This window comes from Microcebus murinus, chromosome 14 (assembly GCF_040939455.1).
Source record: "Microcebus murinus isolate Inina chromosome 14, M.murinus_Inina_mat1.0, whole genome shotgun sequence".
Taxonomy (NCBI): Eukaryota; Metazoa; Chordata; class Mammalia; order Primates; family Cheirogaleidae; genus Microcebus; species Microcebus murinus.
The window spans coordinates 52,109,326-52,121,722 of NC_134117.1; the positions used below are offsets into that span (position 1 = coordinate 52,109,326).

Sequence of the window (12,397 nt, forward strand, 5' to 3'; positions counted from 1 at the left end):
TATGGCTGGATATTAGATCATATTACAGAATTGTTCACTTCATTAGGTGTAAACATGGCTTAGTGGCTGTGTTTTTAAAAATGTCTTTATCATTTAAAAATGGACACTGAAGTAGTTACCAGTGGGATGATAGACACCTGGGATGGACTTTAAAATAGTCCACCAAAAAAAAAAAAAAATCTGTGCAGGTTTGAGGTAGAGGCAAACAGATGCAACAAGATTGGTTGTGAATTGATGGTTGGGGAAGCTGAGGGATGGTATATGAAGGCACATTATTCTCCCTAGTTTTGTGTATGTTTGGTAACATTCAAAGTTACAACTTAAAAAAGAAAGAGAAGAAGAGAGCATGTCAGTGGTGTAAGGTAGCAGCAGTTAAGAGCACTGGCTCGAGGTTCAAGTCCAACCTCACGTGTCATTGGGTAACTGCTAACATGGTACTTGACCACTCTCAGCCTCAGTTTCATCACTTGTAAAATGGGAATAATAATTCTGATCTCAAGGATTAATAAATGCAAAGCACTAGGACTGTGTCTAGACATAGTAAATAGACTCAATAAATATTAGTTGCCATTAAAAAAAAATGGATGATTTGTGGGGAGAACATGACCTTTCAGCCAGGGAACCCTTCGAAGCTTTGATCCTGGGTGTGTGGGTGATTTCCTGGAATAAAGCTTTCCTGAAGAGGTCAGCTATCTCTGACTCGATGCCCTCCCTTCCCATGCCCACAGCGTGCACAGAGCCCCCATGTGCCCCTCTTTTCTGTTCTCAATCTTTCCTGTTTGGCAGAGCTTTCTCCCACTTCCTCCAGGAAGTCCTATGCTATGCCTTCATGCTTTGTTTGACCAGTTTTCCAGTCTCTGTCAGCCAACCAGACCCTGCACAAAGGCAGGTCACAGGCTGAGCACACAGGAGCTGAAGAAGGTGCTGGTTCACAGGGAGGGGGAGTAGAGACAGGCAGCACATACACGCAGAAGCAAGTGCACATACATGTGCACACATGTACTGCCTCGGACAGGTACATTGGTATGTTCTCACAAATGGGATCAGTGGCAAAGAGGCTAGAAAGCCTACGATGCAAGAATAGGAGAAGGGGGTCTTGGTTTTGCTCACTGGAGGGGTCATGGTGCAGAACTGCAAAAAGCCGTGAGCAGTAGAGGCTGGGGGCTGTCAGCCACTGGAACTAGGCTCACTGCTGACGTCTGTGTTCTCAGAATCCAGTGCCAGGTAGAGGGTCATGGGGAGGCACTTGCCTCCATTCCAGGGAGCTGCACCAAGGGATCAGGACACGGGAGGTCAAGAGCTGAACTCCTGCCAGGACAACAGCCATTGGTGGTGACACAGTGGTCACAAGAATGAAAATCATAAAAGCCATCATTTATGCTTCACTTGTGCTGGCATTGCCTTGTGTTATCTTATTTAATTCAGGCAATTACCCTATGCAAGAGGTAACATTGTATCCTTTTACAGCTGAGGAAACTGAGCCTCAGAGACATTGGGTCATTGGCTGAAAGTGACAAAACTAGAAAGGGGCAGAGCTTGGATTTTGTACTCCAGGCTGTCTTTCTTCTAAGGCAATATTCTCAGCAGCTGCATTCTATTATGCAACTTATTCTGAACAAAAAGGGCTAGTGGGGAATGATTTGTTGAAATTGAGTGATGTCTAGGATTTGCTGCAAAATAATCCATGGAGGAAGCACTGGGGGAAGTGGGCAAAATATAATTGGCTCTGAGTTGATAATTCTCGAATTGGGGTGATGAATACATGGGGATTCATTATGCTCTTCTCTCTGTTTTTTAAATTTTCCATAATAAATTTGACTGGCTCTGGGTTCTACCCTGGCTGTACCATCACTGAATGACTTTGAACATGTTCCTGAACCTCTGTATGCCTCGGTTTCCTCACTGGGCTTTGCCCCATTGTCCTGGCTCCTTGCAGGATCACAATGCTGCTCAATCTTTGCCCAGGGAATAAAGGTTGTCACAACACCTGGAGCTGCCGTGATATAGGTTCCCCTATGTCTAAAGGTAGCCACAGACCACTTCCAACTGAAGATCATTCTTTTGCCTCCCACTCTGCAGGAAGAAAAGGTCTGGCCGAGCTGCCTGTGTTTTTGGTCTGTGTCTGGATTCCCGGAGTGGAGAACAGGAGTGTGTGAGCGCACGTATGTGTGTGGGGGAGCGTGCAGTGCGCTGCTCCCTCCACCTGTGTTGGTCTTCTCTTCCCCTCTTCCAAGTCGCCACCTGTTCAGTCCTCGTTCAAAAGGGGCCTAGGGGCCCCAGGCAGAAGGGTGGTGCCCAGACCCTGGGGGAGGCAAATGAGGCTCTGGGCCTCCCAAACACTGGGGATGATAAATGGGGTCCGAGTCTTTCAGGCTTCATTATAGAGTCGCCATGGGTTTGCCCAAACCATGGCAACCGATTCAAGCAATGATTAACCTAATAAAGCGGAGGCAAAGGGGAAAAAGATGCATTCAAGACCCCAAGTCAGGCCCTGGTTCTCTAGAGGCAGTAAATTTCCCTTCAGGGGGTATGGTGTCCGGGCCCCAGACACCCTAAATCTCTGCCTCTGGGAGTGGGGGTGGGAGGCCTGTGAAAGCCCGTGTAAATGGATGTTGGAGATCAGCTGGGGTGGCTCAAATGCACACTTAACAGTCCCCTTCTGGGTGCTTCTTGGAAGTCGACCCAGCACGGGGGACAGGGAGACATCGGTTTTAGTCCCAAGAGTCAAATTACCTGGGCTTTCTTTTTTTGAACCCTGATATATTTGGCCCTGAGTAGGTAGGGCTGTGTGTGTGTGTGTGAGTGTATGTGTGTGTGTATGTGTGTGTGTGTGTGCACACTCATACACATGTCTATCTGTCTGCCTGTCTCTGGGGTGTGGGAAGCAGGCAGCAGCGATTCTGTTATGCCAGTGTGACAGGCAGCCTGTACGATGGCCCCCAGTGATCTCTGCCTGCTGGTATTCATGACCAAGTATAAACCCCACTACCACTTGGTTGTGGGCTGTATTTAGTGATTCCTTTCTTTTTTTTTTTTAAAGTGATACTTTATTTTATTATTATTATTATTTTTTTTTTTTCGAGACAGAGTCTCGCTTTTTTTGCCCAGGCTAGAGTGAGTGCCATGGCGTCAGCCTAGCTCACAGCAACCTCAAACTCCTGGGCTCAAGCAATCCTACTGCCTCAGCCTCCTGAGTGGCTGGGACTACAGGCATGGGCCACCATGCCCGGCTAATTTTTTCTATATATATTAGTTGGCCAATTAATTTCTTTCTATTTATAGTAGAGACTGGGTCTTGCTCTTGCTCAGGCTGGTTTTGAACTCCTGACCTTGAGCAATCCGCCCATCTCGGCCTCCCAAATTGCTAGGATTACAGGCTTGAGCCACCGTGCCCAGCCAGTGATTCCTTTCTAGTGAATAGAATGTGGCAGAGGTAATGGGATGTCACTTTTGAGATCAGATTGCAAAAAGACTGTGGCATATGTTTTGGGCATTCCCCCCACATCTTCTTTGCTTGCATTGAGGGAAGCCAGTTGCCATGTTCTGAGCTGTCTTATGGGGAGGCCAACATAAGAAGGAACTAAGGAAGGACTTTGGCCAAAAGCCAGCAAGGAACTGAGGCCCTCATTTCAACAGCCCTTGGGGAATTGAATCCTGCCAACAACCACATGAGTGGGCTTGGAAGTGGCTCCTTCCCCAGTCCAGCCATCAGCTGAGACCACATTCCTGGCTGATACTCTGACTTCATGAGACAGCTGAGCCAGAGGCACCCAGCTAAGCCACACATGGATTCTTGACTCACAGAAGACCCACATAGTAAGTGTTTCTTGTTTTGAGTAATTTGTTAGGCAGCAATAGATAACTAGTACAACAGAGGCAGTATAGCTGGTGATGATGTTAGAATAGCAGGATCCTCAGTTTGTCTCCATAATGAACAGGTTTGGGTGCTTGGACAAGTGACATTACCCTTCCTTGGTTAATGTGGGAAAGTCAGTCCTGGCCCATGCTTCCTTTGCTGGTCCTCTGTAGGAATAAGACAGAGATGAGATGGGTGCAAAAATGAGTTCTGCCTCAAATTGCTGTGAGGCACATGAAGCACATGGCCGTATCTGTCATCTCCTTTGACTCCTCATAAAACCCTACAAGGTAAGTGTGATCCTCTTCATTTTTACAGCTGGAGAAACTGAGGTTTGAAAAGGCTAAGCAAGATGCCCAAGATGATAGAACTGGGGAGTGCTAGAGTTGAGATAGATGCTAATCCTCATCTCTTTCCAGTGACTCACTTGAACATTCTCAGAAGGGATCGCCCACACGTGAACTATTGGAAGTGTTACTCATGATCCTAGAGACAATGACACAGTACTGTTGTGAAAACCTGGTCTTACTTAGTCATATGGGGCACCTTCTAAAATAGATCCCCAGGCAGCCAAGGACAGCTTATTTTGCTAAGGAGGATATGAGGCTGGAGAGGTAATGGGTCTCTATATGAATCATTCATCCATTCATTTATTTAACAAATATTCATTGACCTTTATGTGCTAGCCCATATGGGAAGGGACAGAAATTTCTAGACAAATAATTGCAAAATATTTTATTTAGTTAGCATTTATTTAATCAATTCATGTACTCATTAATTCATTCTAAAAATATGTGACATATGGTCCAGATGGTTGATCACTGTTCTATTCACTGGAGACATGAAAATGGGCACAATTCCTGCCCTTGAGAAGATCTTACAGACCAGTGGAGGGTGCAGATAAACAAACAGGACCTGGAAAGTGTTAGGATATTCACATACACAGGATATCATGGGAGCAAGAAGCAAGGAGCAAGGAGGGAGGAATAGCACAGAGAAAGCTTCTAGGAAGAGGTGATATCCATGTTGAAGGTTTAGGGAGGGGAAAAGGGAGGAAAAGTTTGGACACACAGAACAGTGTAAGTGTGTGGAAAGCATAGAAGGGGTGCTTGAGTGTATATAAGGGGAAAACTTCAAGTAGGTCAGTATTTCTGGAGGGTCAATGTCAAGGCAAACAAGGCATTGTGAAAAAGAGACTGGTGCAGCAAGACTCTGGCCATAAGCATATGTGATTTTTGATGATAAATACAAATAATAATAGCATGTGCAATCTAGTTGAGTCCTGAGTGCAGTCTTGTAGTGGGAACTGCTCATTACCTACCAGCATCTGTTCTTCATGTCTCCTAGGCACATAGTCCCTCTTCCAGTTAGACGAGATCATGTGATCACATTCTCTCTGTGGAATGTGGACAGAAGTGATCTGTGCTACTTCTGAGGCTAAGTTTTAAGACTATGGGTAAGCCTCCTTCATGCCCTATTTCCTCTTCCCACTGGCTGGGGCTTATGTCTCTGCAGCCTCAACCATTTGGTTGGCAAGGCCCTAGAAGCTAGTGGAGGAAGAAGATCAAAGGAAGCCTGGTCTGGAATGGTGCTGTGGAGCAGAGCTCCCCACCCACCCGGAGTGCTCACAGATTGAATAATTGGTGAGTCTCTGCTACAGTAATCTGGTTTTACCCTACCCTGAACCCTAAAAGGTAATATTATTATCCCTACTTTATGCATGAAGAAATTAAAAGAAAGGTTAAGGGACTTGATCATGATCATATTGATAGTGAACCAGCTGGGCATTGAGCCCAGATTCATATTACTTCATAGCTCATACTACACCAGCCTTCCCTGTTAGAACATGAGCTTTATCCTATGGATGATTAGAAACCACTGGAAGATGGTTTCTGAATGTTATATTTGCATGTTAGATGGGAACTCTGACTGTCATATGGACAGTACAGTGAAGAGTGTCAAAATTAGAGGTAGAAAGCTCAGTCAGGTGTTCTGTCCATGTGAGGGATAAGAGCCTGAACTAGGGCAGTGGTCACAAGCAAGTAAAAGAGGGGCCACTTTCAAGAAAAAGTGAGAAAGAAAATCAGCAGGACTTGAGGTTGAACTGGACATGGGTAGTGAGAGAGAAGAGCCAAGATGAACTCCAGATTTCTAGTATGAGCAACACTACCTAGTGAGATCAGGAATAGGAGGCAGCATTAGTTTGGGGGAGAGGAGAGGAATTCTATTTTGGACATCTTATTTGGGGTGCCCAAGGGACATATGGACATGAAATCCTGGAGCTTGGGAAGGGTAGATCTAAGCTGGAGATGGTTATCAGGAAGTGGGGTGTGGCCATTGGCCTTTGTGCCATTGTACAATACACAGGGGTGCAGAGGAAATTCAAATTCATACAAAGCCCTCTCCCCCCCAAATGGGGGCGAATGAGAAAAGAATTTGAGACAAATAAAGAGGCCATAATAATAATAAGTATCATTTATAGAGGCTTAGAAGGCTAAGTAAAGATCTTTAATCAGTACAACAGCCCAATTAAATGCTTACTATTTATTGTCCCAAGTTAATAAATGAGGAAAATGGGTCTTAGAGAGAGACTAAGGGGTTTAATTGAAAACTGCAAGTCGGTGGCAGCACTGGGATTTGAACCTGTGACTCTAAAGTAACTGCCCTTAACTATTCTGCTATCCTGTATATGCATCTTGAGGACTTTTGGCTTTGTCCTGGGAATAACTAAAACTTCATTGTAACCCCAAAACCGAGACTTCTCTTGACGGCAAAGTTCCAAATCAATTTTCCCAGCTAGGGCTGCTCCAGCTTAAACTTCCAATGTTGCTCCACTTCAGACTTCTCAGATGCTGTCAGAAATTCCTAAGCTGGTCACTCAGTCTTAGCTCCATCATTTACAAGGGAGGGTCCTAAGGCATACAGAGAGACAAGGGCCAGTCGGTAGCAACAGATCTCATAGTTTCCTCACCACACCAGGTAAACCTGACAGACCTGCATGTCTGCAGGCGCCTCCCTGGGACTCTACCCTGGAGACAGGGACAGAAGGACTAGATAGGCGGTTTCCCCCGGAGAGAACGCCTTGTTTCCAGGCCAGTCTCTCCCGCTGGAGCTAAGCGCTCATTTCAGCACCATGGTCAGGGGCACGCCACAGCCTTGCAGGGCTTCAGAGGAACTGGCAGCCTGGGTTAGCCACACAGGCCTTTGCTCTGTCGGCTTTGGCCAGAGATTTCCAGAAGCAGAAGCAGTAGACGGGAGGCCTGGGGCCTCAACAAGAAGTCCAGGGACAGCCAAAGCACAGGGAGCCTCTTGGCCTTAGGAGACCCCAAGTACTGGGCTAGAACCAAAGCACATAGGAATACGGATGGACTCGCTGCCCCTCAACTCTTATCTATGGGAACAGACGGAAGAGTTCTAAACTGCTAGTCAAGAGCCAGAATCCTAGTCCAGTCTCAGTTTGCTCTAATAACTCACTGAGTAATTGAAGGCCTTGGTCAAGTCACTGCTCTGTTTCCATGGGTGTGACCACCTGCCTTGCCCACTTCACTGGCTGATAAGAAGGGTTTAGGTTCCAGTAGCCCAATGTCAGCACAGGTGGCTCTTTGAAGGTCAGGCAGGCGGATAAGGTTAGAGTTAGTGTCAACCTCCTCTCCCACGCCTTTTTTTTAAACACGGCAGAAATTTTAAAAGGGGAGGGGGGAAAGGAACACAACATAGAGTGCTAATTACATGTATGTAAAAATGTAATTACAGTGTATCCAGCGCTCATTCTGGGCCATATTCTCTGTGGAATCCTCCATTCCCTCCCCACATTTCCCCAGTGACAGGGCCTGAGGGGTCTTTTCCACCGCTTCCAGCCGTGGGGGGCTGTAACGCCGTCCACCACAAGCAGGCCTTCTCTTGGGCGTCCAGAAACCCAAGGAAAGGGTATTAGAAACGCCCTCCAGCTTCTCTTGTGAATTAGCCGAGGCGCGGAGACTCGTCCAAGTTCACACAGCCCTGCCTGCAGCCGGTGGGGGAGAGAAGGGGCAGGGTCCGCCTGTGGTGTCGCGCGCGCCTGGGTCCCGCCTGCCTTTGTGCCAACCCAGCGGCCTGGCTCCCAGACATTAGCATTCCAATGGCTCCGGGACGCTTTGTCCTCCGTCAGAGGCCGGCTGGGGGGTGGGGTGGGATGGGGGCAGGGCACCATAAATCTACCTGCTTGTGTGTGCGGAGGGGACTGGGCGGAGGCGCCCCTCCCCCGCCCCAAGATTCATGTGCTGCTTTTCTGGAAGCCAGGCTTGGGCTCAGACAAAGGCAGAAGAAGGGGAAGAGTCATTCGACCCGAGGGTCTTTCCTGCTCCCCGTTGGGATCCTGTCGGAGTTTCAGGGAGCTGGGACGCAGAGGACGCTCTCAGACCTCAGGAGACTCCTCAGCCAGAGAAGTGGGACCCACCGAGGAACGGCGGGCTCCCAGCGGAGACGCGAGCAGCTTGGCTGGTTTTAAAAGCCGCTGAACGCGAAATGCGCGCGGGAGGTGGCGGTGGGCGGGGTGGGGGGGGGCTTGCTCATGATGCCGGGCTAGTTGGACACGCCACTCATAGAAATGTTTCTGAGCCCTTCTTGCTGAGGGCCTCTTTAGAAAGAGGCGTGGATGAGGCTTTGCACTTCAGCGCGATTTTACGAACATTGATGGAGCTCATCCAGAGCACTGATCCCTGAACTTTTTGATGATTCAACCAGACCCTAAACCTTTCTCCTTCTCCTCCTGACATGGAGAGCAGGGCTGGCAGGTCCGGTTTCAAATCTGCCCCGGACCCAAGGTGGCAGCCTAGCAGCCAAGTTGTTTAAGCTGTATGTGTGTGTGTGCTTTAATTTGTGGGGCGGAGGACCAGCCTGTGTGCACTGGGTGACTAATGGCTCCTTAATGAGGGCCCTCAAAGCAGGAGAGGGACTGGGCTTACCGGTGCAGTTGCAGTTCCCCCAGTGCCCCTGCACCCGCCCAGCTTCAGAGGGTTGTTTGTACCAAGGGGGTTCCCCACCTAGAAGAACACTACTTCCTGCAGCCCTGCACAGGGAGAAAGATCTTCCCACTCGAGGAATTCCTCTCCGAGTCTTTAGTCCTGGCCCGAATGCCAACTCCTCTGGCGAGCCTCCCACGATATAGTTTCAGGAAGAAACCAACAGTCTGATGATCATCCATTGTGAGGCTCATACCTCCGCCTAGCACCAGTATTTCTTTGGCCTTGAATGATTTTGTCTACATCCTTGTTACTGTCTGGGGAGGACAGAGAGACCTTCCTGCTTTTTTGTCTGTCTCCTCGCCCCCCCAACACCCAGGAAGTAGCAGGCACTTGCTTGATCAGTGTAACTCAGAGCTGCTGACACCTGCCCATGCTCCCCTCCCCACATGGCCCAGGTGGAAAGTTGGCTGTTACAGAGGTCACCAATAACCCATTAATCTCCTCCAACCAGATTAAAGCCACAAAATGAAACAAGACTTTCTTTCATTCTTTTGTTTGTTGCGTCCCCTTCCCACCCCCAAATCCTGCCCCTGAGACTGAGACATATCTCCTCTGAGCTACCTTTAGGGACTTGGGAATAAAGGAGAGGAAAAGTTCCATTTGAAGCTCCTGGGCTAGGAGAGAGAGACACACACATGCAAGAGGCATTTACGACCAAGAAGCTGCCACCGTTGTGGTGTAACATGCAGGAAAGCAACCTATGCACCAGCTTCTGGCCCCTGGCAGCACTGTGCCCCACTGGACTGGCCCACTTCTTCGGCACTGGACACTTGAGGTGGACCCAACCAAGGAGGCCTCTGGGGTTCAACTAGCAGGTACAGTGCTCGCCTTCCATTTTCCTATTTCCAAGCAGCAGACAGACTCTGTGGGTTCTTTCAGCTTGGTACAGCTTCCCTGAGGTCCTAAGGGGTCCCAGAAGCCATAAAGGGGAGCTCCACTAGCACCCTAGGGACCGATTTCAGCACACCAGCCCTATACCACCTTGGGAGTAAGAGAGATTCCAAGGCTAGAAGCCTCAAACAGTTTTTTGATCAGTTTTTAATCAAAGCTTTCAGGTATTTGGGAGGAGGTGCCAGAGATTCTAGCCGGACACTCCACCTTCTCTGCTCCCTGCTGCTCAGCTCCATGAATTCAAGACGCCACAGCCCCAGCGAGCCAGGTGCATAAGGGATTCTCAGGAGATGCGCTAGGCCTCTAAGTACCTTGGGAAAACTCCTGGGATGCCCAGCTCGGTGGTGGTGTTTCAGAAGACTCTGACCCTATGCCTGAGTGATTACTCTCTCCCTTCCCCAAGTGCAATAGTAGCTCTGAATTCGGCTGGTGGAGTTGGGGAAAGGTCACAGGGAGAGGCGGTAATCCTAGATGGAGGCTTGTCTATCTTCTAAACCGCTGTTTGAAATAAGACAAATCGCTGCCCCATAAAGAAAACAGGAGGGCTAGACCAATGATTTCTTAAGAGACTTCCAGCTCCTGGAATGCAATCTGCCCGACCTTCGTCCAGTGTCCAAGGGAGGAGCCTCAGATCACCAGAAAGAGTGTCCCCTCTCCCTGGACAGTGGCTCCCCTTCCTCAGCCGCAGCGTCTGAGACCCTCCTCTCCCCGCCCCACGATCAAGTCACCTTGCTGAGGCTTCTTGGGGGGGCGTCTAGATTTTTTTTTCTTTTTTTTTTCAGATTTTTTTTTATTGGCCCCAAATCTCACTGACCAGTCCCTAAATACTCTTACGTACAAAATATAGACTTTTCTCGCTGTGAAATCTCATCAATAAATACGAATGTGTAAAACAAGGGAGGGGTCATATAATTTACCCTACCAACATTCATTTCAAAAGACATCATATAATTACAAACCGATTTTGTTTTTAAAGACGCATGTCGCTCCCGGCACGGGCGTCGCAGCTCACGTTTCAGGACGCACGGAGGCTGGGGCAGTGCTTCGGGCGCCAGGCTGGCGCTTTCCCAGTCCACAGCCTGGTCTTCCATCCCCCAGAAGGCCAACGGCTCCAAAAAGTGCACGGTGAGAAGGCGGAGGATCACCTTCGTGGATTAAGGCAGAATGGAGCGCCCTGGAATCCCGGACTTGCTGGGGAGCAGAGGAGAAGGGAGGTGGCGTCTTTGGAGCGGGGCCAGGGGAGCAAGCGTTGAGAGACCCGACACTGGTTTAAATCACATTGGGGGAGGGGTGGTAAGAGACAGACCGACAAGCGGACAGACTTGAGTGAGGGTACGGCGACCAGAGATGGTGGGTGTCTCTGGCCGAAGAGTGCTACCATTCTCTTCTTTGAACGAGACTTTGGGGGTGGCAGCAAGGAGGGGACCTAAAAGTGCACAACTTGCAACGCCCACTCCGCACGGGCAGCGGCAAGAGTTGCGCGAGTTAGCGACGCACCGAGTGCAGGGAGATCGAATTCAGCCTGCCGCCCCTCGGGTGTCTGGGCGGGCCAGGGGTTAGCCAGCAAGAGGCAGGAGGAACAAGTGCTCTTGAGGGCCGCAGCCGCCGCCCACCTTAGACGGCTCGGGCTCCCTCCCTCTCTCCCAGCACCCATGCCCAGTGACGGACCGGTCCCTTCACAGAAAGTCTGCGAAAGCTGGAGCACCCGGGCGCAGGCAGGCAGGGGAGGTGGCCCCGGGCAGCCCCGGGCGCTCCTCTAGCGAGGCGGCCGGGCTCAGGCTGCCAGCCTGGGAGACCGGGGAATAGAGGGAGCCCCAGTCCCCCGCGGAGCCGGCGTCTGGGCTGCCCAGCTCCCCGTAGGGCGTCTCCAGTCGGTAGAAGCTGTGGTCCGCTATGCGCAGCGTCTGAGTCAGCGCCCAGATGTAGTTGTGGGCAAAGCGCAGCGTCTCGATCTTGGTGAGCTTCGCATCGTCGGGGAAGGTGGGCAGGACGCCGCGCAGCGCGTCCAGCGCCGAGTTGAGGTTGTGCATTCGATTGCGCTCGCGGTCGTTGGCCTTCTTGCGCCGACTGCGTCGTTGCTTGCTCAGCGCCAGCTCGCTCTTGGGCCGGCTGCGCCCCCCGCGCCGTGCCCGGAGCCTCTTCGGGGCCTCTCGGCAGCCGCCCCCTTCCGCCTCGGCGCAGTCCAGGGGTGTGCGCGTGGGGCTGGGCGGGGCGGACGCGGCGCAGGTCACTTCGCAGTCTGAGGTTCCCGGGAAGGGCTGCCCCAGCTCGTGGGTCACTTGGACAGTGGGCGCGCCCGAGGGATGAGGCGCCATCCTGCGGCGGGGTAAGAGGGAAGGGTAAGCAGGAGTCGGTTACCGGGCACAGTCCCGGATCTCAGGGCCAGGTGGGAAAAAACCGAGGAAGAGGCACCCCGCTGTCTCCCCGCCAGATCAGAGGGCCCCTCTTCCCACGCCCTTCCCCGCCGGTCCCTTGACCTCTAGGTGTTACCTCTAACAGTTCTCGCGCTAAAGAACAGAGAGCGGAGAGCAGCTAGAGCGCGGGGAGCTGAGCCGGCCTTCACCTCCGCAAGTTCAACTGAGCTGCAGGCGCCCCCGCCTGGGAGTCGTCCCAGCTCCGGAGCAGAAGAGTGAAAGGGGGTCCCCGG

General features: G+C 50.8%; 1 protein-coding gene across 1 annotated transcript; it reads right to left on the minus strand.

The window, feature by feature from the left end:
• Positions 1-11,426: 11,426 nt before the first annotated feature.
• NEUROG3 (neurogenin 3) lies at positions 11,427-12,065 on the minus strand. The gene has a single exon (XM_076010381.1). The coding sequence runs from the start codon at positions 12,063-12,065 to the stop codon at positions 11,427-11,429; it is 639 nt and encodes a 212-aa protein (XP_075866496.1).
• Between the last annotated feature and the right edge of the window lie 332 nt (positions 12,066-12,397).

Bases quoted from the DNA above. Each gene is read 5' to 3' on its own strand.
- NEUROG3 (XM_076010381.1), bottom strand. From the start codon at position 12,065: ATGGCGCCTCATCCCTCGGGCGCGCCCACTGTCCAAGTGACCCACGAG.